This window comes from Oryctolagus cuniculus, chromosome X (genome assembly GCF_051225735.1).
Source record: "Oryctolagus cuniculus isolate XC-2025 breed Fujian yellow rabbit chromosome X, ASM5122573v1, whole genome shotgun sequence".
In the NCBI taxonomy this organism is placed as follows: Eukaryota; Metazoa; Chordata; class Mammalia; order Lagomorpha; family Leporidae; genus Oryctolagus; species Oryctolagus cuniculus.
The window spans coordinates 74,717,651-74,741,992 of NC_142888.1; the positions used below are offsets into that span (position 1 = coordinate 74,717,651).

Sequence of the window (24,342 nt, forward strand, 5' to 3'; positions counted from 1 at the left end):
AAATTTTTAAAATACTTTTTCTTTTATTTCTCCCTACCCTTTTTCTTCTAATATTTACCCACTTTCATAAAAACTTCTTTTAAAATATTTATTTATTTGAAAATCAAAGTTAAAGAAAGAGAGAGGGAGAGATATTCTCTCTGCCAGTTCACTCCCTAAGTGGCCACAGTGGACAGGATGGAGCAAGGCCAAAGCCAGGAGCCACAAATTTCTTCTGGGTCTTCCACATGTGTACAGGGCCCCAAGTACCTGGGCCATCTTCTGCTGCTTTCCCCAGGCCATTAGCAGGGAGCTGGATCAGAAGTAGAGCAGCCAGACCTTGAACTGGTGCCCATAGGGATGCTGGTGTCACAGGGTCACAGGCAGTGGCTTTACTGGCTATGCCACAATACCAGCTCCAAAAGCTTCTTATATAAAGTATTCTTTGTCCTTCATATAGTAACTAGAGAATTAAGTGCAAATGGCCCTGGTAGCAATGGTAGGTAGGTCCCATATCTCTGCAGGGGCTGTGAAGTTCTCTGCTGGTTTGCCAGCCTTCTTTCTGTAGTCTGGAGAACAGTGACTTTTCAAGTGCCAGTCTTGAACTTTGAAAAGAAAAGGAAATTCTAAATGTATGCCTTGGGGTTTTATACACTTGCAATTGAACTCTTTCTTTCTCCTGCAAATGCAAACTTAAAGCAAAGGTTTTAATTCCACCTTTTATAATTAGCAATATGAAATTAAGGAGGGAATAGAGAAATATTTAATTGACAATGATATAAAGCCTTTATATAGTGTGTGTGTATATATATGTGTGTGTGTATATATGTATATATATGTATATGTATATGTCTGTATATATATAATATATATAATATATAAAACAGTAAATGACCTTTGATGGTAGGTGAGTAGTGGCTGGGAATGTGTAATAAAAATCATTAGCAGTAGGGCTGATATTGTGCTGCAGGGGGTTGAGCTGCCACCTGCAACACTAGCATCCCAAATTGAAGCACTAGTTTGAGTTCTGCTACTCTGCTTCTGATCCAGCTCTGTGCTAATGTGCCTGGGAAGGCAGTGGAAAGTGATCCAAGTGCTTGGGTCCCTGGAATCCATGTGGGAGACACAAATGGAGTTCCTGGTTTCTGGCTTCAACCTGACCCAGGCCTGGCTGTTGTGGCCATTTAGGGAGTGAACCACTTGATGCAAGATCTCTTTCTCTCTATGTCTATCCCTCTGTAATTCTGCCTTTCAAATAAATAAAGTAAGTATTTTTAAAATTTATTTTGTTTAAGGAATACAAGTCCATGCACCTAATATATACAGATTTGGGGACATGATACTTCTTCACCCTCTTCCCATATTCCCACGTTTCTTCCTCCTCCCTCTTCCTTTCCCATTGCTACTTTTTACAGAGATCAATTTTCAGTTAAATTTCTTACTCATAAGATTAACTCTACACCAAGTAGAGTTCACAAGTTAGTACAAAGGAAAAAGAAGAACAATGATAAACAAACAAGAACAATGTTCCCTAACAGTCAAGGCAAGGGATGTTCAAAATAATCACATCTCAAAGTGTCAGTTTCATTCCTATATATTACGTTTTGAGTACCCTATTAGTTACCACAGATCATAGAGACTGTATGTTATTTGTCCTTTTGTGACTGGCTTATTTGTCTAAGTATAATGGTTTCTAGTAACATCCATTTTGTTGCAAATAACAAGATTTCATTTTTTTACTATTGTGTAGTATTACACAGTGTATAATTTCATTAACCAGTGTTCAGTTGATGTACATCTGGGTTGATTCCATATCTTAGCTATTATAAATTGAGCTGAGATGAATATGGGGGTACAGATAACACTTTCATATGCTGATTTAATTTCCTTTGGGAAAATTCCCAGGAGTGGGATGACTGGGTCATATGGTAGGTCTATATTCAGCTTTCTGAGGTATCTGCATACTGTGTTCCATAGTGGTTGTATCAGTTTACATTCCCGCCAACAGTGGATTAAGGTAGCCTTCTCCTGGCATCCTCGCTAGTATTTATTGTTTGTTGAATTCTGTATGTGAGCCATTCTAAAGGAAGTGAGGTGAAACCTCATTGTGGTTTTGATTTGCATTTCTCTGATGGCTAGCGATGTCTGAGCATCTTTTCATGTGTCTGGAGGCCAATTTGGATCTCCTCTCTTGAAAAATGCCTGTAGAGGTCCTTTGCCCATTTCTCGACTAGATTGTCTGTTTTGTTGTTGTTGAGGTTCTTGCGCCCTTTATAGACTTTGGAAATTAATCCTTTGTCAGTTGCATAGTTTGCAAATATTTTCTCTGATTCTGTTGGTTGCCTCTTCACTTTGTTGAGTGCTTCTTTTGCCATGCAGAAGCTTTTCAGTTTGATGTAATCCCACTTGTTAATTTTGGCTTTGGTTGTCTGTGCTTCTGGGGTCTTTTCCAAGAAGTCTTTCCCTATGCCAGTGTCTTGTAGGATTTCCCCAGTGTTCTCTAGTAATTTGATTGTATCACATTGTAGATTTAGGGATCTGATCCATTTTGAGGGGATTTTTGTGTACCATGTGAGGTAGGGGTCTTGTTTTCTACTTTTGCATGTGGAGATCTGATTTTCCCAGTACCATTTGTTGAAGAAACTTTCTTGGCTCCAGGAATTGATATTTGCTCTTTTATAAAAGGTAAGTTGGTTGTAGACATGTGGATTTATTTCTGGGGTTTCTATTCTGCTCCATTGGTCTACACATCTGTTTTTGTGCCATAACCAGGGTGTTTTGATTATAACTGCCCTGTAGTATGCTTTGAGGTCTGGTATTGTGATGCCTCCAGCTTTGTTTTTGTTGTTTAAAATTGGTTTAGCTATTCAGGTCTTTTGTATTTCCAAATAAATTTTAGCATAATTTTTTTCTATATCTTAGAAGAATGACCTTGGTATTTTGATTGGTAAAGCATTGAATCTGTAGATTTCTTTTGGTAGTATGGACATTTTGATGATATTGATTCTTCCGATATATGAATATGGGAGATTTTTCCATTTTTTATATCTTATATTTCTTTCTTGAATGTTTTGTAATTTTCATCATAGAGATCTTTGATATCCTTGATTAAATTTATTCCAAGGAATTTAAATTTTTTGTAGCTATTATGAATGGGATTGATCTTACAAGTTCTTTTTCAGCTATGACATTGTCTCTACATATGAAGGCTATTGATTTTTGTGTGTTTATCTTATATCCTGCTACTTTACCAAACTCTTCCATGAGTTCCAATAGTCTCTTTTTGTAGTCTTTTGCGTTCTCTCTATATGGAATCATGTCATCTGCAAATAGGGATAGTTTGACTTCCTCCTTCCCTATTTGTACCCTTTTGATTTCTTTTTCATGCCTAATGGCTCTGGCTAAAACTTCCATGACAGTGGCAGTGGTGAGAATGGTGCATCCTTGTCTGGTTCTAGGTCTTAATGGGAATGCCTCCAGTTTTGACCCATTTAGTTAGATGCTGACTGTGGGTTTATTATAAATTGCTTTGATTTTGTTGAGAAATATTCCTTCTATACCCAATTTGCTTAAGGTTTTTATCATAAAAGGGTGCTGAATTTTGTCAAATGCTTTCTATGCATCTATTGCTATAATCCTATGGTTTTTGGTCTTCTTGTTAATGTGATTTATCACATTTATTGATATTCAAATGTTGAACCATCCCTACATACCAGGGATAATTCCACTTGGTCCTGGTGAATGATCTATTTGATGTTTTGTTGGGTTCGATTGGCAAGCATTTTTTTTGAGGATTTTTGTGTCTATGTTCGTCAGGTATATTGGTCTATAGTTCTTTCCCTGTCATATCCTTTTTTTGGCTTAGGAATTAAGGTGATGCATGCTTCATAGAAGGAATTTGAGATGATTCCCTCCCTTTCAATTGTTTTTGAATAGCTTGCAAAGAATTGGAATTAGTTCTTTTTAAATGTCTGGTAGAATTCAAGAGTGAAGCCATCGGCACTTCGGCTTTTCTTTATTGGAAGGATCTTTATTACTGATTCAATCTCTGTCTTAGTTATTGGCCTGTTTAGGTATTCTTTGTCTTCATTACTCAATTTAGGTATAGGTAGGTTGTGTGTATTCAGGAATCTATCCATTTCTTCTAGGTTTCCTGATTTGTTGGCATACAGCTCTTCATAGTAATTCCTGATGATTCTTTTTATTTCTGTGGTATGTGTTGTTATGTTTCACTTTTCATCTCTGATTTTGTTGATGTGGGTCTTCTCCCTCTTTTTTTGTTTAGTTGGTCCAATGCTGTGTCAATTTTATTTAAATTCTCAAAAAACAACTCTTCATTATATTAATCTTTTGTATTGTTTTGTTGTTCCATTTTATTTTTTCCTTGATTCTAATTATTTCTTTCCTCCTACTAGTTTGTGGTTTTGTTTGTTGTTGTTTTTTTTTCTAGGTCCTTGAGATGCATTTACAGCTCATTTATTTGGTGACTTTCTAATTTCTTGATGTAGGCACTAATTTCTATAAACTTACCTCTTTTTTGAAACTTTTATTTAATAAATATAAATTTCCAAAGTACATCTTTTGGGTTACAGTGACTTTTCCCCCCTGTAACCTCCCTCCCACCCGCAACCATCACATCTCACTCTCCCTCTCCCATCCCATTCACATCAAGATGCATTTTCAATTATCATTATATACAGAAGATCAATTTAGTACATATTAAGTAAAGATTTCAACAGTTTGCACCCACACATAAACACAAAGTGAAAAATACTGTTTCAGTACTAGTTATAGCATTAAATCACAATGTACAGCACATTTAGGACAGAGATCCTACATGAGGAGTAAGTGCACAGTGACTCCTATTGTTGATTTAACAATTGACACTCTTGTTTATGGCGTCAGTAATCACCCTAGGCTCTTGTCATGAGTTTCCAAGGCTATGGAAGCCTTTTGAATTTGCCAACTCCAATTTTATTTAGACAAGGTCCTAGTCAAAGTGGAAGTTCTCTCCTCCCTTCAGAGAAAGGTACCTCCTTCTTTGATGGCCCATTCTTTCCCGTGGGATCTCTCTCACAGAGATCTTTCATTTAGGTCAGTTATTTATTTATTTATTTATTTTTTTGCCAGAGTGTCTTGGCTTTCCATGCCTAAAATACTCTCATGGGCTCTTCAGCCAGATCCAAATGCCTTAAGGGCTGATTCTGAGGCCAGAGTGCTGTTTAGGACATCTGCCATTCTATGAGTCTGCTGTGTATCCCACTTCGCATGTTGGATTGTTCTCTCCCTTTTTTATTCTATCAGTTAGTATTAGCAGACACTAGTCTTGTTTATGTGATCCCTTGGACTCTTAATCCTATCAGTGTGATCAATTTTGAACTGAAAATGTTCACTTTGGCTAGTGAGATGGCATTGGTACATGCCACCTTGATGGGATTGAATCGGAATCCCCTGGCACGTTTCTAACTACCGTTTGGGGCAAGTCTGATTGAGCATGTCCCAAATTGTACATCTCCTCCCTCTCTTGTTCCCACTCTTATATTTAACAGGGATCACTTTTCAGTTAAAATTTAAACACCTAAGAATAATTGTGTGTTAATTAAAAAGTTAAACCAATAGTATTAAGTAGAACAAAAAAAATACTAAAAGGGATAAAGTATTAAGTTGTTCCTCAATAGTCAGGGCAAGGACCGATCAAGTCATTGTTTATCATAGTGTCCATTTCACTTCAACAGGTTTCCTTTTAGGTGCTCAGTTGTCACCGATCAGGGAGGACATATAATATTTGTCCCTTTGGGCTGGCTTAATTCACTCAGCATGATGTTTTCCAGATTCCTCCATTTTGTTGCAAATGACCGGGTTTCATTGTTTTTACTGCTGTATAGTATTCTATAGAGTACATGTTCCATAATTTCTTTATCCAGTCTACTGTTGATGGGCATTTGGGTTGGTTCCAGGTCTTAGCTATTGTGAATTGAGCTGCAATAAACATTAAGGTGCAGACAGCTCTTTTATTTGCCAATTTCATTTCCTTTGGGTAAATTCCAAGGAGTGGGATGGCTGGGTTGAATGGTAGGGTTATATTCAGATTTCTGAGGAATCTCCAAACTGACTTCCATAGTGGCTTTACCAGTTTGCATTCCCACCAACAGTGGGTTAGTTTCCCTTTTCTTTTTTTTAAAGATTTATTTTTTTTATTCGAAAGTCAGAGTTACACAGAGAGAGGAGAGGGAGAGAGAGAGAGAGAGAAAGTTCTTCCAACTGCTGTTTCACTCCCCAGAAGGCCACAACGGCTGGAGCTGTGCCAATCCGAAGCCAGGAGCCAGGAGCTTCCTCCGGGTCTCCCACACAGGTGCAGGGGCCCAAGGACTTGGGCCATCTTCCACTGGTATCCCAGGCCACAGCAGAGAGCTGGATCAGAAGAGGAGCAGTCAGGACTAGAACTGGCGCCCCTATGGTATTCCAGTGCTTCAGGCCAGGGTGTCAACCCATTGCAGCACAGCGCCAGCCCCTAATGGGGAAAATTTTCATTCATATCATTTATGGTTTTCTTTAGCTTGTGGATTTGCTTCTGATTACTTGTGAGTAATCCTATAATTAATTTTTTTGAATTCCATTTCCAACATTTCCTTAATCTCTTCATCTTCACATTCTAATATTGAAATGATTGAATTGTGTTGTTCTTCTTTGTGGAAGTCATAGTTTCTTCATTATTCTGGTTTCTTGAATTTTTGCATTTATTTTTAGGCATTTGTAAAATGTTTTTCGTTTCCTCTGATGGCTTTTTATCTTTGAACTATGACTCTGTGACTTAGTGGAATGTCTATTCTTTCAGTGAATAACAGGAGGTGTGTGGTGGGTGTGACCAGGGAGTTTTGGTTAGAGCTGCAGGATGAGGTGAGTATCTGGGATAACACTGAAGTCGGGCATGGTAACTTTCCTCTGCTTAACTGGATGGAGAGGATTGATCATTTCCATTGGTGCAACTACTTCTCCTCCAGGCTGAGGAGTTCCCAGGTGTTAGTCCCCAGTGTGTTCAGCACTCATCCACACTGCCATAAGAGCCACACATGTGATATGCCCAGCCCCTCCTGTGAGCAATATTCCCTCTGCTATGAGCTGTTCTGGGCAATCAAGTAGCTCTGAAAGTGCATGGCAGCATTCTATGATTGCCCAGAACCCAGTTACACCCTGCCTCCTCTGATGTAGTCACAGTGTTTTGTGAGTGTGCTCTCAGGGTCAAGGAGTGCACGTGGAGCCACTCTGCCCCACTAGCCTCTCCTGACCACAGGGGGACTGAGGTGCTCTGAGAGCCATTATCCACATGTGTTCCAGCCCGCTTGATCGAGTCCTGTCCTCCCAACCAGACTCGATACCAGTGGGGTATGTGGGTTTTTCTCTCTGGTAAGATTGTGACCCCAAGTATCTTTGGATGTGTGCACACAATCTGGGATGGCCAGTCCAAAAAGTGGTGCCAGCCCTCCCGCTGCTCGCTGCAGGTCGCTGTTGCTGGAGGGAGGAGGGGAGAGGGAGTTGCCCTGCCTTTTTTTCCTTTCCTTCCCCTCTCTGGGTGAGCAGTCACCCTGCTGTTCTGACGGATCCTGCTGAATTAAAAAAGACACAGTTCACCAAGCTCTCACTATATCAACAGCGGTGGGGGCCCTGGAGTCTGATCTCAGCTGGCTTGCCAGGGTGGGTGGACAGGCGACCCCCTTCCCAGATCCAAGTTGCTGTGTCCTCCATTGTCTCGCTGTACCCCGCTGCAGGTCTGCACCTTCCGCACAGAATTGGGTCGCTTCTACTGCTTTCGCTGGGTGTCCCATTCTAAAATAAATCCTTTAAAAATTATTAGAGAAATGAATTCTTGCTTTCCTTCAGATGACCTTCCTTCACTCTTATAAATGAATGCATGAAGCTAAAGTTCAGTCTCCCAACTCTGTAACCATTGTCACTGGCCATTTGTATTTTGTCTTAGTGTCCAATAAATAATTGTTCTGTCAAAACAAATTTTTGACATCCTGAATTTTTGAAATCCTGAATAAAAATTCAGGATGCCCAGTTAAATTCAAATTTTAGATAAGCAACACATAATATTTTAGTATAAGGATATTCCATAAAATATTAGGGGCATTTTCATACTAAAAGTTATTCATTGCTTGTGTGAAATTTGAATTTAACCAACTGTATGCCCATTACTTTACAGGGAAACCCTAATAAAGATGAAGTACAGTAGAAGTACCATTAAAATTATTTATTTTAGAAGGAGAAAGAGAAAGAAATAGAAAGAACAAGAATGCCCCCATCTGCTGATTCATTCCCTAAATGCCTGCAAATGGCCAGGGCTGGGCCAGGGCTGGGCCAGGGCTAAATGCCTGCTCCTAGAAGCTCCATTTAACATATCAGCGGCCTCCATTCCATTTGAGTTATATCAGTTGATGCCATGACATACTGAATTCTTCTGACCTGGGCATGTCTTCTCTGTAGTCTTCAGCCCAAGGTGTCATGAGTTGTTGGTTTGTTACCAAAACTCTCTCTGCCACCGTTGGTAGATACTGTGATTCTATTATTGACTACTTTACTATTATATATTATACTTACTAATGAAATATTATGAAGAGTTGTTTGCTTTTTTAAAACTCATATTTTATTCCTCCTGCAACTTTGTACTCTTTGACCAATATCTCTCCATTTCTTACCCTTCTGTTGCAGTCCTCCTAGCCTCTGGTAACCACCACTCTGCAAGAGATATGTTTCTGAGAAAATGTTGAATGAATTGAGATCATTCCTGAAAGTCCCAGAAGTCCAGTATTTAAAAAGAACACTGACAATTAAAAAGGAATCAATTTAAAAAGCTGTCATTGGGTATACATGAGATGGCTTCAGTAGCCTGCTGAGCCACGCTATAGCCTGAGGCAAAAGAAAAAATCAGTAATATTTACACTGTCTTCATTTAAATTACTGGTATTTTGAATTTATTTTTATATTAATTTTAGTTTTTGGAAACTGTATTGATATTTTTCATCTACCATCAAATTCATGAATTTACAATGGATAATTTCATAATTTTAGTATATTCATAGTTATGTGCATCTGTTACAACAGTTAGTATGTTTTTATCACTGTATGATGTGTCCTGTGGTTTATACATATGTTCACATAAAACTATGGTTTATTTTTGAGTTATTTATTTTTTTAATTTTAAATTAAGGGGCCAGCGCTGTGGCACAGTGGGTTAAAGCTCTGGCCTGAAGCGCTGGCATCCCCTATGGGCGCAGGTTCTAGTCCCGGCTGCTCCTCTTCCAATCCAGCTCTCTGCCATGGCCTGGGAAAGCAGTGGAAGATAGCCCAAGTCCTTGGGCCCCTGTACCCACATGGGAGACCCAGAAGAAGCTCCTGGCTCCTGGTGCAGCTCTGGCCATTGCAGGCATCTGAGGAGTGAACCAGTGGATGGAAGACCTCTCTCTCTGTCTCTACCTCTCTCTTTAACTCTATCTTTCAAATAAATAAAATAAATCTTTAAAAAAATTAAAAATTTAAATTAATATAAAGAAAATGGTTTTCATGCATTCCATAGGCACAGTTCCAAAAAGACATCCCCATTTCCTTCATTCCCCTGCTCACCGCCAAGCCCCCTCCCTCCCTCTTTTCTCTTCATCAGTTTTTACAAAGACATAATTTTAATCATCACAGGCTTAATTCACCACTAACAATAATATTCAACAAGTAAAAAGTAGGAAGACTGCAGTTCCACAAGAGTGTAAACAGGGGCGAAAAATGACAATCATATCCTAAAATACCATTTCATTCCTGTAAATTTTTTGTATTGTATATTAACTGCCGCATATTAGAGAAAATATATGATATTTATCTTTTAGATAGTGGCTTATTTCATTAAGCACAATGGTTTCCTGTTGCATCCATTTTTGTTGTAAAAACACAGGATTTTATTCTTTGTATGGCTGAGTAGTATTTCATAATGTATTTATACCACCTTTTCTTTATCCTGTCATCAATCAATGGACATCTGGATTGATTCCATATCTTAGCTATTGTGAATTGAGCTTCAAGAAACATGGGGGTACAGATCACTCTTTCATATACTGGATTCATTTCATTTGAGTAGATTCCCAGGAGTGGAATGGCTGGATCATATGGTAGATCTATTTTCAGCTTTCTGAGGAATCTCCAAACTGTCTCGTATAATGGTTGTACTAGTTTACATTCCCACCAGCAGTGGATTACGGTACATTTTTTCCCACAGCATTTATTGTTTTTTGATTTTTGAATGATAGCCATTCTAACTGGGGTGAGGTGAAACCTTTATTTAAATTCTGTCTCACTTGATATCACCTCATTGACTAAATAGTCTTTTATGAATTTATCTTTGATTTCTCCTTATGCTTTTAATATCTGTCAGTGATATTTCAGTCAATAAATCCCACTTGTCTCTGGGTATCTCTGTAATCCTTGACAGGGCTCTTTATCTCTCATGCTTTGACAACAGAAGTGGTTTCTAATCTGTCTATTTCAAATCCACTACCATGTTTCAACCAGGGTTACTATATATTTTATCTATCTATATGTATACTTAATATATAAATATACTCACATGACATAACTTTAATATGTACATTGCAGCATTAAGTTTATATAATATAAACGTATCCATATATTTAATTCTGTGACTGGTTTTCGTTAGATCCCATATAAATTCGATTACATGCATTTATGTCCTCTCCTTTCCAACCCTGATTAAAACAAGAGTGAGGGAATGGAATGATTCAGTAACACAAAGAGATCAAAGTGGAAGTACTGGCAGTTGTAAGGTTGAAACTAATTTTGAACTTAGAGCAAAGGAAGTTAGAACTTCCATATCTCCTGCTGAACTCATGAGAGTAACTAATTATTTCCACAGAACTTCTGCTTTCTCAAGATTCTGTGGTACCTGTTGTGCTGATGGCAAGAATTTATCATGAAAACATAGTTTATTCATTGAAGGTCTTTATAATAAATGACTGGAGTCCCATGTCTAGTTGCCCACTCCTTGGTTTTCAGGCGACCAGAGGGTTTATTAGAGGGTTTATTATCTGGAGAATCTGAGTTATATTATCCCAGAGTCAGAGATCTCAGCACAGCGAGAGTACTGTATCAATTGGTTTGTGATGCTGTAGCAGATATACTTGATACTGGGTAATTTACAATGAAAATAATTTTTTTTTTCAAATTCTGTTGACTCAAAAGTCTAACATCAAGGCCCCAGCATCTGGCAAAGGACTGTTTGCAGCAGCAGAAGGTGAAGGGGAAAAGGAAGCAGGCATGGAGAGGAAGGAGAGAGAGAGTGAGAGAATGAGAGCAACCTATAGGGGGCTAAACTCATCCCTTACAAGTAACGCACTCGTGAGATAATAGTATCATTCATAAGGATGGTACCCATGCCACCCAACACTGCCACGTTGAGGGCTACATGAAAACAATAGCAGGATTAAGAGAAGGTTTGCATAGCTAGTTTAGAGGTCTAGACCCCTAAGGTCCATGACAGATACAGTGAAACAAGGCTTGACTTATTTAGTTTCATGTTACTAGATTCCTAGTAGTAATCCAAATGCAGTTGTTATTTCTTTTGCAACATCTCCCCCAAGGTTGTGAAGCATAAACAAAGCTAACATTTTCAACATCTCAATATTCTTTGAACATTAAAATGATTTATGAAAAAGTTAATCCAACAATTGATTTTGAGATGCTTTACAGTTTCTTTACTTCTAATAACAGGTTTATAAGGACAAAAATATTCTCCAAATAAACAAATTATATATTATTCAGCTTTAGTGTTATAAAATATAAGAAATGAAATTTTTTTCTTCTTTTACTGATTTTCCTTAAGTTAAGGAACAGAAAATTGTCTGTGGACAATGGATAACCTCTCCTCCATTTTACTTTATTATTTTAGGTCTTGACATAGCTTTATAGCATACATTTTAAAAGATTTATTTATTTACATATTTGAAAGACAGAGAGACAGAGACAGAAACTTTCCATCCCTGGTTCACTCCCCAAATGCTGCAATGGCCAGGGTTAGGCCAAAGTCAAGAGCCTGGAACTGCATCTGGTTCTCCCATGTGGCTGGCACAAGCACTTGGGCCACTTACAGGCTCATTAGCAAGTAACTGGATCAGAAGTGGAGCATCCAGGACTTGTACCAGTGCTCATGATATGGGATGCCGATACTGTAAGTGGTGGCTTAACCTGTTGAGCCACAGTGCCATCCCCAAACATGATTGCTTTTTGTTCATGTATTATATACCATATTGATTTTTATTAGCAATAAACATTTAAATAAAATACACATTTTCTCCCCAGTATATTTTAAATGAATAGACTATACATTACCTGTCCAATATGAAAATACATTATACAAGCAAAAATATATTACATATAGTGCAATTTACCCAAATTCTCTTGCTATTTTCTCATAAAAACAGAAACCATCAAAATTTCATGCAAGGTCAAGAAAATAATATTCCTTTCCCCTACTTTATGTCTTTAAGATTTGAAAATATTATGTCTTCCTAGTCTGTACTTTGTACAACCACTTCTCAGGTTGCGAGCCATACCTACTGGCTTCTGAGGCCCACAGTCCCCCTAGTGACATGGGAATTACCACTGTCTCTGTAGCTACAGGGCATGCATTTTCTAATCACTTCTGATTTTTCTTGTCTAGCCCAATGTCATATAGACTCCTCAGGTCTTCTGATTCTCAGTTGAATCTAACTTTCTATATATTTGGTTGATTTTCCATTGATAATTGTTAGTTAATGAAGCCATATGAAATTTAGTCAATACTACTTACTATTAGTCAATACTATTCACTGTTGAAATTTTGTATATATTTTGACTATTTCACTTTTTTTAAAAAAAGAGTTCAATTTCTTAAGATGTAGTTTGAACACTATTAGATACAGGACATATATTTTGCCTTCCAGCTAGTCATGAAATGTATAAGAATATAAATGTAGGGTATTTAGTATCGATTTTCATAGTAAATATTGACTTCTTTTCCTCCTGAACAGGTCATTATCCAACTTTTAGAGGTGATGGATCATCTGCATAGAGGGGAATTGGTTGCTGCAATGCTCCGTAACCGGTATATTCATAGAAACAACTTACTTTAAGTTATCTAACATGTCTCACTTCCTATTTATATACCTAACCTACAGGTACTTGGCAGATATTTGTTGAATACCTGGTATCACATAAGAAATATTTTCTATGTGAGTGACAAACAAATGGAACAAAGAGGATGTTAGTCTATCCTGAGCTAATGAAAAAAGAGAGAATATAATTAGAAAACACAATTGATATAAATTGAACACTTGGAATATAGTCAATGGAGATTTCTCTAGTATTAAAAACATATCTGTGAATAAATACCGGTTTCCATAGCTTGAGAATTCAAGGATTGCGTCCATGTTTCTGTTACTTAAAATCCTGTTGAAACCTCTTGAGGGAGTTACCCCGAGGCATTTTGAACCACCTTGGGCAGTTTGGGATTTTTAAATCCGTGCTTTAAAGAAACACAGCAGTTTTTTGCAGACATAAAAGAGTATCTCTTACACCTAATAGCCTGATTGTACACTTTGGTTGAAGCATTTGGAATAGCAAGGTAGAGTTGTGCATATTCTGACTCCGAGGCATCTGGCTGCGTGCTCTTGGGAATATTTCCTTTTTTCCTTTTTATTTTAATTTTAATTAATTTTTAACAGATTCAATATGATTTGTAGATAGAATTCTGAGAACATAATGATACTCCCCTCCTCTCTCCCACCCTCCTTCCTTCTACCTTTCTTTTTTTTTCTTTTTAGTTTTTGAGATAACTTACTTTAAATTTGCATTACACTAAAAAGACCTAATACTTCACCAAATAAGAACTTTAAAAAGGTTAAAAAAAAAAAAGTGAACATTTCTTAATTGTGCTGTACTTCAGCTTCATCTATGAAATGAGGCCAATAATATGAGAAGTATTCCAAAAATTCATGGAAAACATACATTATGGAAAAAAACTGGGCATGGATTTAAACATTTTTTCACCACAATAAACATCTTTTAATTCTGTTTTCCAAGAACTTTTTGAAGTATCCTTGTAGTTCCTATATCACAAGATTGTTAATGAAGATTATGTTTAGTGTGGGGTATGTGTACGTGTAAGTATGTGTATATACTTGTGTATGTTTATGGAGAGCAAGCACACAGTAAGTGAGCAAGCTTGGCAAATAGAATGCAATGTAGAAATGCTCATAGTAAATGTAAATGTGGGGTTTTAATTATATTTACAATGAAATGTGGTCATGTGCTGTAAAACGATATTTGGGTTACTAGTGGGCTATGGATATGACAGTGGTCTCATAAGACCGTAACGGAGTTGAAAAATTCCTATTGCCTGGTGATATTATAGCCATGGTAAGGTCATAGTACAACACATTACTCACAGGTTTGTGGTGATGCTGGTGTAAATAAACCTGTTGTGCTTCTAGTCATGTAAAAGCACAGCGCATGCTATTATGTATAGTACATAACACTCAATAATGATAATAAAAAGACTCTTCCTGCTTTATGAATTCACAATACTATACTTTTTATAATTATTTTAGAGTGTATTTCTTATAAAAATAATTACTGTAAAACAGTATGCTGTCATGCCAAGCAGCCTCATATAGCTTATGTTTACCATGACTCTTGGTTGTTATCAGGAAGTCAGATCAAGTGATTGACCTATGTCATGCAGGTCTGTGTAAGTACATTCTGTGTTGCCATGACAACGAAATCTCCTAATGATACATTCCTCATCATTTAGTAATGCATAACTATGTGTTTCAGAATTACAGAGGATTTTTTTATTTAATAAGCATAAATTTCCAAAGTACAGCTTTATGGATTACAATAGCTTCCTCCCCCCTATAACTTCCCTCCCACCCACAATGCTCCCCTCTCCCACTCCCTCTCCCATCCCGCCCTTCATCACGTTTTATTTTCAATTACCTTCATATACTGAAGATCAACTTAGTATATACTAAGCAGGGATTTCAACAGGCTGCACTCACACAACTGAACCAGGTATAGGGTATTGTTCGACTAGTAGTGTTGTTTTTGAGTTTCATAGTTAAACACATTAAGGACAGAGATCCTACGTGGGGAACATGTACCCAGTGACTCCCGTTGTTGATTTCACAATTGGCACTCTTATTTATGATGTCAGCAATCACCCGAGACTCTTGCTATGAGCTGTCTAGGCTATGGAAGCCCTTGAGTTCACCAACTCTGAATTTGTTTAGTCAAGGTCGTATCACAGTGGAGGTTCCTTCCTCCCTTCAGAGAAAGGCGCCTCTCTCCTTGATGGCCTGATCCTTCTGCTGGGGTCTTGTTCACCAGGATCTTTCATTTAGATTGTTTTTTGCCACCGTGTCATGGCTTTTCATGCCTGTGAGACTCTCATGGACCTTTTAGTCAGATCCGAACGTCCCAAGGGTTGATTCTGAGGCAGGAGTGCTGTTTTGGGCATTTGCCATTCTATGAGTCTGCTGTGTGTGCTGCTTCCCCCGCAGGATCATTCTCTCCCTTTTGATTCTATCCTTCATTATTTGCTTACACTGGCCTTATTTGTTAAATCTCTTTGACCAGTATTTTAAAATACTGGTGCTTTGTAAAAGAAAAACAAAAGATGGAAAGGTTGAGATAGGAAAGGAACATATTTAATATCACTATTATTTGGGTGATACCATAGAAGGAATTTAACATGATCATCTCACTAAATAAACATCATAAGAGGGTACCTGTTTGTTTGAATGTGTACTGTTATATGGGCAAACATGAGCTACTGACCCATAAAAGGGCTCAGAGATATAGAAAACAGGAAATTCATAGCAGGGACAATGTGTGGCCATGTTGGATAAAAATATATAAGCAGAGTAGACGGAAAATTATTTAATTCATTGTTATATGCATAGTTGTTCCTTCTTTTTTGTCACTATATGATATTCCATTGTTTAAATATACCACAATTTATCCAATTTTCCTGTTGATAATCACTGAGATTGTATCCAGTATTTGGCTATTAGGAATAAAGCTGTTATTTCTTGTATTAATCTTTTTTGGGGAGAGAAGCTCTGTGTATTTGTTTCCTTTGGATATATATCAGGAGTTGAATTATTCAGACCTAGAATAGATATATTTATGATCAATGTTAATAGAAAGTACCAAATATTTTTCTAAAGTGGTTGTTCTGTTTTTTACTCCCATCAATAATCAGTGAGAATCTTCACTAACTCTTGATATTGTCAGTCTCTTTAATTTTAGTCATTCTCTAGGTACATAGTACTTCCTCATTGTGGTTTTCACGTTGCATTTCCCTCTTGTATAATGATATGAGTATGTTTTCATATGTATATTAGTTATTTAGATATCTTTCAGAAACTTGTTCAATTCTTTGTTCATTTAAAAATCTAGTTTTGTTTTACTTTGATTTTCACTTTTATTGAATTATAATACACATAACTTTAAAAACTATACATACTTAATGTATATGATTTGTTGAATTTGGAAATATACATACATATGGTAACTGTCGCAATCAGTAATAATATATTCAATATCTCGCAAGTTTCTTTGTGTCCCCTTGTGATTTTTATTTTCTCACAACAGGTAACATGTGATTTACCCTGTTAACAAATTTTAATATGCAGAATACTGCATTATTAATTATAGGTACTACATTGTACATCAGCTCTCTCAACTATACATCTTGCATATTTAAAACTTTATATCCATTAAGCAACAATTCTTCATAAGGCTTTTTTCATTTGGAAACCACCATTCTGCTATTTCTGTCTATAAGTGGCTATTAGCTACTTCATCAAAGCGGAATCACATCGTGCTTGTCTTTATGTGACCAGTTTACTTCCCTTAGCACAGTGGCTTTAATTTATTGTGGATGTTTAGGTGTGTACACTATGAACATATTCTTCCAACCCATGGCTTGCTCTCCTGTTTTCTTCTTTGCATTTTTGGATGAGCAGTAGTGTATTTTTTTTTAATGCAATTCAGTTTACCATGGTTTTTTCCTTATATGCTTAGTGCTTGTTCCATCTTGACCAAGAAATTGCCCCCCCCTCAAATTTCATCCTTTATTTAAAAAGCTTTACAGTTTTAGTCCTCACATTATACATGTGTTCTTGATTAGAAACCAAACAAATGAACCTATGACTTAGGTATCACAAAGATTCTGAGTAATTAAAAGATCATTTTACAAGGATATCTTTGTACTTTTAATACTGCTAATGCTTTTGTAAATGGCTAGTTAACCGAACGGTAACTCAAATTAATTCTGGTGAGGCTTTAGGAACTAGTCTATGACCTCTGGTTTATAACACAATGACTTTGGATTTCCTTATTTTATGACCTTTATTATTATAAATAAGATGCTTTTGAAAGAAACAGATAATTTTTAGTATAAATAAACTGACCCAGAGCACAGAAAATAATTTTAAGCAGACTAATTAATTTTATGATGCTGCATAATTCAAATAGCAAAACATTAGAAAAATAACTTGAATCCATACAAAAATTATAGATCAAATTCTAAATAAAACCAAACACAAATATATGAAAAAGTTAGCCCTTTTTTACTGAGACATTTTTATTCCATCATAAGTATTGTTTATTATCATTATGGTTATTCATAGAATGCATTTTATCAAAAGATCTTATATAAAAAGAGTTCAAATAAATTCTGGAGATGTTTTGAAAATTAAATGCCTATGTTTAAAAAGCATAATTAAAAGTTATTGACACAAACATTCTCTTTAAGAAAAATAATCTCTCTGAAACCAAAAATCTAGTATTACAAATAGCAAAATATAAGAGTTGTTCCTTAAGCAGCAACAAAACGAATCATTAATACTTAATATATACTTCAAATTCTGATAAAAATAAAGAGGAAATAAAATTAACAATTTTTAGATGATAAATGGAGCTAGGAAAACTGTATATCTATATTCAAAAGAATAAAATTGGACTTGTATACCATACATGAAATTAATTAAAAAATGGATCAAAGACCTAGATTTTCTTAGAAGAAAATGTAGAGAAAAAGCTCCTTAGTTACTGGCCTTGACAATGACATCCAAGAGCTAAGGCAACAAAAGAAAAATAAATAATTTGGGGTTACATAAACAACTTCTACATGGCAAAGGAAACAATAATTAAAATGAAAAGAAAGCCTACAAACTGGAAGAAAATATTTGCAAACTGTGTATCTGATAAGGGGTTAATATCTAAAATATATAAGGACGCACAATTCAATAGCAAAACAAATAATAAAAAAGTAGATGATTAAAAGCAGGCAAAAGACCTGAAAAGACATTTTTGAAAAGAAGGCATACAAATGAGCAATAGATAAGTGCAAAGATGGTCGACACCACTAACCAATATGGAAATGCAAATCAAAAGCACAATATCTACTTTACATCGGTTTGGTTAGAATAGCTATTATCAAAAAGACAAAAGTTAACAAATGTTGGCAGAATGTAGAAAAGAAGGAACCTTATACACAGCATTTGAAAATATAAATTAGTGAAAACATCATGGAAAAACAGTATGGATACTACTAACAAACTACATAATTATCATATGATCCACCAATATCTCTGTTGGTTAAATACCAATCAGTACCTTGTTGCAATATTTGCTTTCCCATAGTCAATACAGCATTATTCATACTAACCAAGATAGTGTTTCACTAGAAGAATGGATAAAGACATTTTGGTGTATTTATGCACAATGGGGTATTATTTTTAAAATGAAGGAGATCCTGCCATTTGTGATAATATGAATGAACATGGGAGAAAATATGTTAAGTGAAATAAACCAGGCACAAAGAAAAATTCCACATTGTCTCTTTTTTAAAAAAGAAAAGATTTATTTATTTATTTGAAAGGCAGATTTAAAGAGAGAGAGAAGGAGAGACAGAGAGAGAGAGATCTTCCATCCACTGGTTCACTCCCCAGGGGCCACAACAGCCAGGACTGATCCAGGCCAAAGCTAGGAGCTAGGAGTGTCTTCCAGGTCTCCCATGTAGGTGCAGGGGCCCAAGCCCTTGGGCCATCCTCCACTGCTTTCCTAACCACATTAGCAGTGAGCTGGATCAGAACTGGAGCAGCTAGGACTCACATTAACACCCATATGGGATGCTGGTGCCGCAGGCTGGGGCTTTAACTCACTGAGCCACAGTGCGGACCCCAGCGTGATTTCTTAGATGTGAATTCTTTAAATATGAGAAAACATAGGGACAAAGAGAACAATGGTTACAGTGGTGGTGGTTGGTAGGGAAATGGGAGTGTTTAGGTCAAATTATACAAATATTATGTGGTATCTATTGTGCAAAGGGCTACGGATATAGCAATGAATGATAATGCATGGTTGCCTGCTTAGTGGGGGAATATATACAAGTAATTATGTTTCTCAAGTATTGTTAAAAGGAAGTACAGAGTGCTGCTGAATGTGTATAATGTATTTTCCCACCTGGCCTTGCTGGAGTGTCCTGGTAGACTTCCTGGGTGATGTCATGCTGCTTCTTCTTCTTTTCTTCTTCTACTACCATGTTAGTCTAAACTACTATCACCCTTTGCCTGGACTCCTGAAATAATCTGCTGGTCAGTCCACTCTTCTCTAGCCTATATTGAGAGTTCTATTTTCAGAATCCAAATCCAGCCTGGTTGCAATTCTGCTTTGAAACTATTCTAGAGCTTTCTTTCAATTTTAGAATAATAGCCAATACAAATCTACATGAGGGAATGAAAAAGCATGATGCATTCAAGGAGCTATAATAAAAATCAGCTGATTATTATTTGTAGTGTTAAGGTAGAAAGAAGGGACTTTAGACGATTTTGGAGAGGTGGATAGTGAACAGATTTTTAAGGAGGGTTTTATAAGAAAGACCATTGTAGGTATATAAAATGCTACTGATTTTTGTGTGTTGATTTTGTACCTTGCAAATTTGCTGAATTCTCTTATCAGTTTTAATAGTGTCTTGATAGAGTCTTTTGACTTTCATATATTTAGAATCTAGTTATCTGTAGACAGAGATACTTTGACTTTCTCTTTTATGATTTGTATACATTTTATTTCTTTCTCTTGATAAAGGCTCTGGCTAAAACGTCCAGACCTATATTGAATAAAGTTGCGAGAGTGGATATCCTTGGCAGGTTCTAGATCTTAGTGGACATACTTAAAACTTTTCCCCCGTTCAATATGATGTTGGCTGTAATCTTGTCATATATAGCCTTTATTGTGTTGAGGCATGTTCATTCTATTCTTTTTGAAGATTTATTTTATTTATTTGAAAGATGGAGTTACAGAGAGAGGTAGAGACACACAGAGAGAGATCTTCCATCTGCTGGTTCACTTCTCAGATGGCTGCAACGGCCGGAGCTGTGCCAATCTGAAGCCAGGAGCCAGGAGCTTGCTCTGGGTCTCCCACGCAGGTGTAGAGGCCCAAGGGCTAGGGCCATCTTCTACTTCTATCCTAGGCCATAGCAGAAAGCTGGATCAGAAGAGGAGTAGCTGGGACTAGATCCGGCGAGGCATGTTCATTCTAAATCCAATTTTTAAAGTTTTATTTTTTATGAAATGATATTTTATCAAATGCTTTTTCTGCAAATATTTAGATAATGATATGATTTTTATTCTTCATTCTTTTGATATGATTTGTCACATTTATTACTTTGTGTGTGTTGAACTATCCCTTCATCCCGGTAATAAAGAAAGTATGGTGTGTGTATGTGTATATATATGTATATACATATATATATGTATGATAGAATAATAGTTATAAAAAGAATGGAATCACAACTTTGCAACAATGTGGATGAAACGAGATATTTTTGCTACATGAAATAAGTCAGACTCAGACAACTTCCACATGTTTTGTCATATATATATATATATATGGAGAGAGAATTAAAATGTGTATATGTCATACTTTTGGTAGATAGATGGTTAAAATACTGTATTCACTGAATTTTACTCTCTACATAATACTATATCCTCCTTTCCTTGTTTTGTGATCCTTGTCATGAATCCCATGTTATATGATGTTAATATTCCCACTTTGACGAAAAATAGTGTGCATGTGTATGGATATAATATTTAATGTGAAGTGAATATGGCAAAATGTTAAAAATCATTATATCTATAAATAATATATGAGTAAATATTTTTAAAAGAAGATTTTTATGTTGTTATGTTAAGGAATGTGGCTGCCCCATAGACTGCAGGGACCTACTGAAGCTTTCAAACAGGGCTGATAGGAGCCGAATTACACTTCTAGACAGATCACTTTGGTAGCTATGTGAATTATTTGGGAAAGGAGAGTGGGGAGATTAGGAAACCAGTTAGGTGGTTATTGTACTAGTCAAAGTAGGAAATGATGAGACTCTGAACAAAGGTGATGCTAGTGGGAATGAAAGAGAAGTGGCCTTGTGAAATATTTAGAGGTAATTTTATTAACATTTTTTTGAAAGAGTTACAGAGAGAAAGAGAGAGAGGGAAAGACACAGAAAAAGATCTTCCATCCACCAGTGCTCTCCCCAGATGGCCAGGATGAAGCCAGGAGCCAGGATCTTCGTCCTGCTGTCCCACATGGGTGGCAGGGGTACAAACACTTGTGCCATCTTTTGCTACTTTTCCAGACCATTAGCAGGGAGATGAATTGGAAGAGGAGAAGCCAGGACACTAACTGGCGCCCATATGGAATGCTTGCATTATAGACAGGGGCTTTACCTGCTATGCCACAATGCTGGCTCCTAGGGGTAAATTTGACAATAGTTTGTGATCGATCAATGGCATTCTTCACAGTCTATTGAGAATAATCTTTTAAAATTGCTTATCTTCTAATGTCACCCAGATCTTCAGATATCATGTACTACACAAAAATTATCTTAATCAATCTAACCCAGTGATCAGGAAGAGCTTCTCTTGACTCTAAACTGACCACCACGATGAATATTATTTATTAAAGATTCATTTTATTTATTTGAGAAGTAGAGTTAAGAGGTGGAGGTGGGTAGAGAAAGAGCTATCTTTCATCTGATGATGCACTCCCTAGATGGCTGCAAGGCTTGGACTGGGCAACACCAAAGCCACGAGACCCATCTGGGTCTCCCCTGTAGGTGACAGGTCCACACCTGCTGGTTTTCAAGGTGTATTAGCAGGGGGCTGGATTGGAAGTGGAGTAGTCAGGACTCCAACCGGCTCTCATATGGGATGCCTGTATTGCAAGTGGCAGCCACAACACTGGCCCCAGTGAATTTTATGAAATTTTGTTCTACACTGAAATAATTGGAGCCTGTTGATGCTCATGCCATTCTTAAGGAACTCTCTCAGAGACTGACTGGATCTACTTTAAAAAAAAAAAAAGATTTATTTATTTGAAAGGCAGAGTGACAAAGAAACAGAGAGAATGATCTTCTGTCTGCTGGTTCACTTTCCAAATAGCCCCAGGTGCCACAGCTTGGTCAGACCAAAGCCAGGAGCTCAGGACTCCATCGTGATCTTCCACATGAATGTCAGGGATCCATGTATTTGAGCCATCTCTTTGCTGCTTTCCCAGGCACATTAGCAGGAAGTTGGATTGGAAGTAGAACAGCTGGAACCCAAACCAGTGCTCTGATATGGGATGTTGCAAGCAGCAGTTTAAACCAATGTACCTTGCTGACCACTCTAATGCATTTTTATACCCTATATGGTACATATGTAGGATTTTATGCATAGCAGGCATTTAGTAAATATTTTTAGAAATTGCAACATTATCAGTGGTTATTTGTTGCTGGTGATTTTATTTTGTAAGATAATTTAGGGTGGTTTTCTTTTATTCCCCACAGTCAAATCTTACTTATAGTTAAGTAACTTAAATTATGTAATTAAAACTGTATAATAGGGTAATTGAATTTATTATAAATTCTAGAAATACATCCAAACTTCTAACATTGACATAAAATATAATCACTTCTTAAGAGTGTATGATATCTAATGAAAGGACTAAGAGTCAAAGGGAGCACATAAACAAGTCTAGTACCTGCTAACACTAACCGATAGAATAAATAAAGGGGAGAGTGATCCAACATGGGAAGTGAGATACTCAGCAGACTCATAGAATGGCGGATGTCCTAAACAGCACTCTGGCCTCAGAATCAGCCCTAAAGGCACTCGGATCTGGCTGAAAAGCCCATGAGAGTATTTCAGGCATGGAAAGCCAAGACACTCTGGCAAAAAGATCTCTGTGAGTGAGATCCCAGTGGAAAGAACAGGTCTTCAAAGAGGGAGGTGCCTTTCTCTGAAGGGAGGAGAGAACCTCCACTTTGATTATGACCGTGTCTAAACAAGATAAGAGTCGGAGAACTCAAGGGGCTTCCATAGCCTTGGAAACTCATGACTGGTGCATAGGGAGATTACTGATGCCATAAAGAGGAGTGTCAATTTGTAAAGTCAACAACAGGAGTCACTGTGCACTTACTCCTCATGTGGGATCTCTGTCCTTAACGTGCTGTACATTGAGATTTAATGCTATAACGAGTACTCAAACAGTATATTTCACTTTGTGTTTCTATGGGGGTGCAAACGACTGAAATCTTTACTTAATGTACACTAAACTGATCTTCTGTAAAAAAAAAAAAAAAAAAGAAATTATCAATTCCCAACTTGACTCTCACTGGGATTAAACATGACAATAGGTCTGATCTGATTTCATCATCATTTAAAAAAAATCATCTATTATTTTTCACTTTATGTTTCTGTGTGGGAGCAAACTGTTGAAATCCTTACTTAAGGTATACTAAGCTGATCTTCTGTATATTAAGATAATCGAAAATGAATCTTGATGTGAATGGAAGGGGAGAGGGAGTGGGAAAGGGGAGGGTTGTGGGTGGGAGGGACGGTATGGGGGGGGAAGCCATTGTAACCCATGAGTCGTACTTTGGAAATTTATATTCATTAAATAAAAGATAAAAAAAAGAGTGTATGATATCAAGGGAATGCAGGATTGAGAATTAGGTTATTTGATAATTAAAAATATAGAGCCTTTACTATTGGCCAAGTGGTATCCACATTTGTAAAATGTAAAGATTGAAAGATACTAAGTTTCCTTTTAGTTTTTCTTAAAAAATATTTTATTTATTTGAGAGGTAGAGATACAGACAGAGGGAGAGACAGAGATAAAAGGGCTTCAGAGCTGAGCCGATCTGAAGCCAGGAGCCAGCAGTTTCTCTGGGGTCTGCCATGTGGGCACAGGAGCCCAAGCACTTGGGCCACCCTCCAATG

General features: G+C 36.9%; 1 protein-coding gene across 7 annotated transcripts in view; it reads left to right on the forward strand.

The window, feature by feature from the left end:
- Positions 1–24,342, forward strand: part of KLHL13 (kelch like family member 13) — a 189,197-nt gene that overhangs the window by 60,903 nt on the left and 103,952 nt on the right. For 2 of the 7 annotated variants that reach the window (XM_008272916.5, XM_070067101.2), the window contains exon 2: positions 13,047–13,120. The exons of the other annotated variants lie outside the window; for them this stretch is intronic. In XM_008272916.5, coding sequence (XP_008271138.1) covers positions 13,071–13,120 — 50 coding nt within the window. In that variant the 5' untranslated portion in view covers positions 13,047–13,070. The remainder of the gene's footprint in view (positions 1–13,046; positions 13,121–24,342) is intronic. 7 annotated transcript variants of the gene reach the window in all.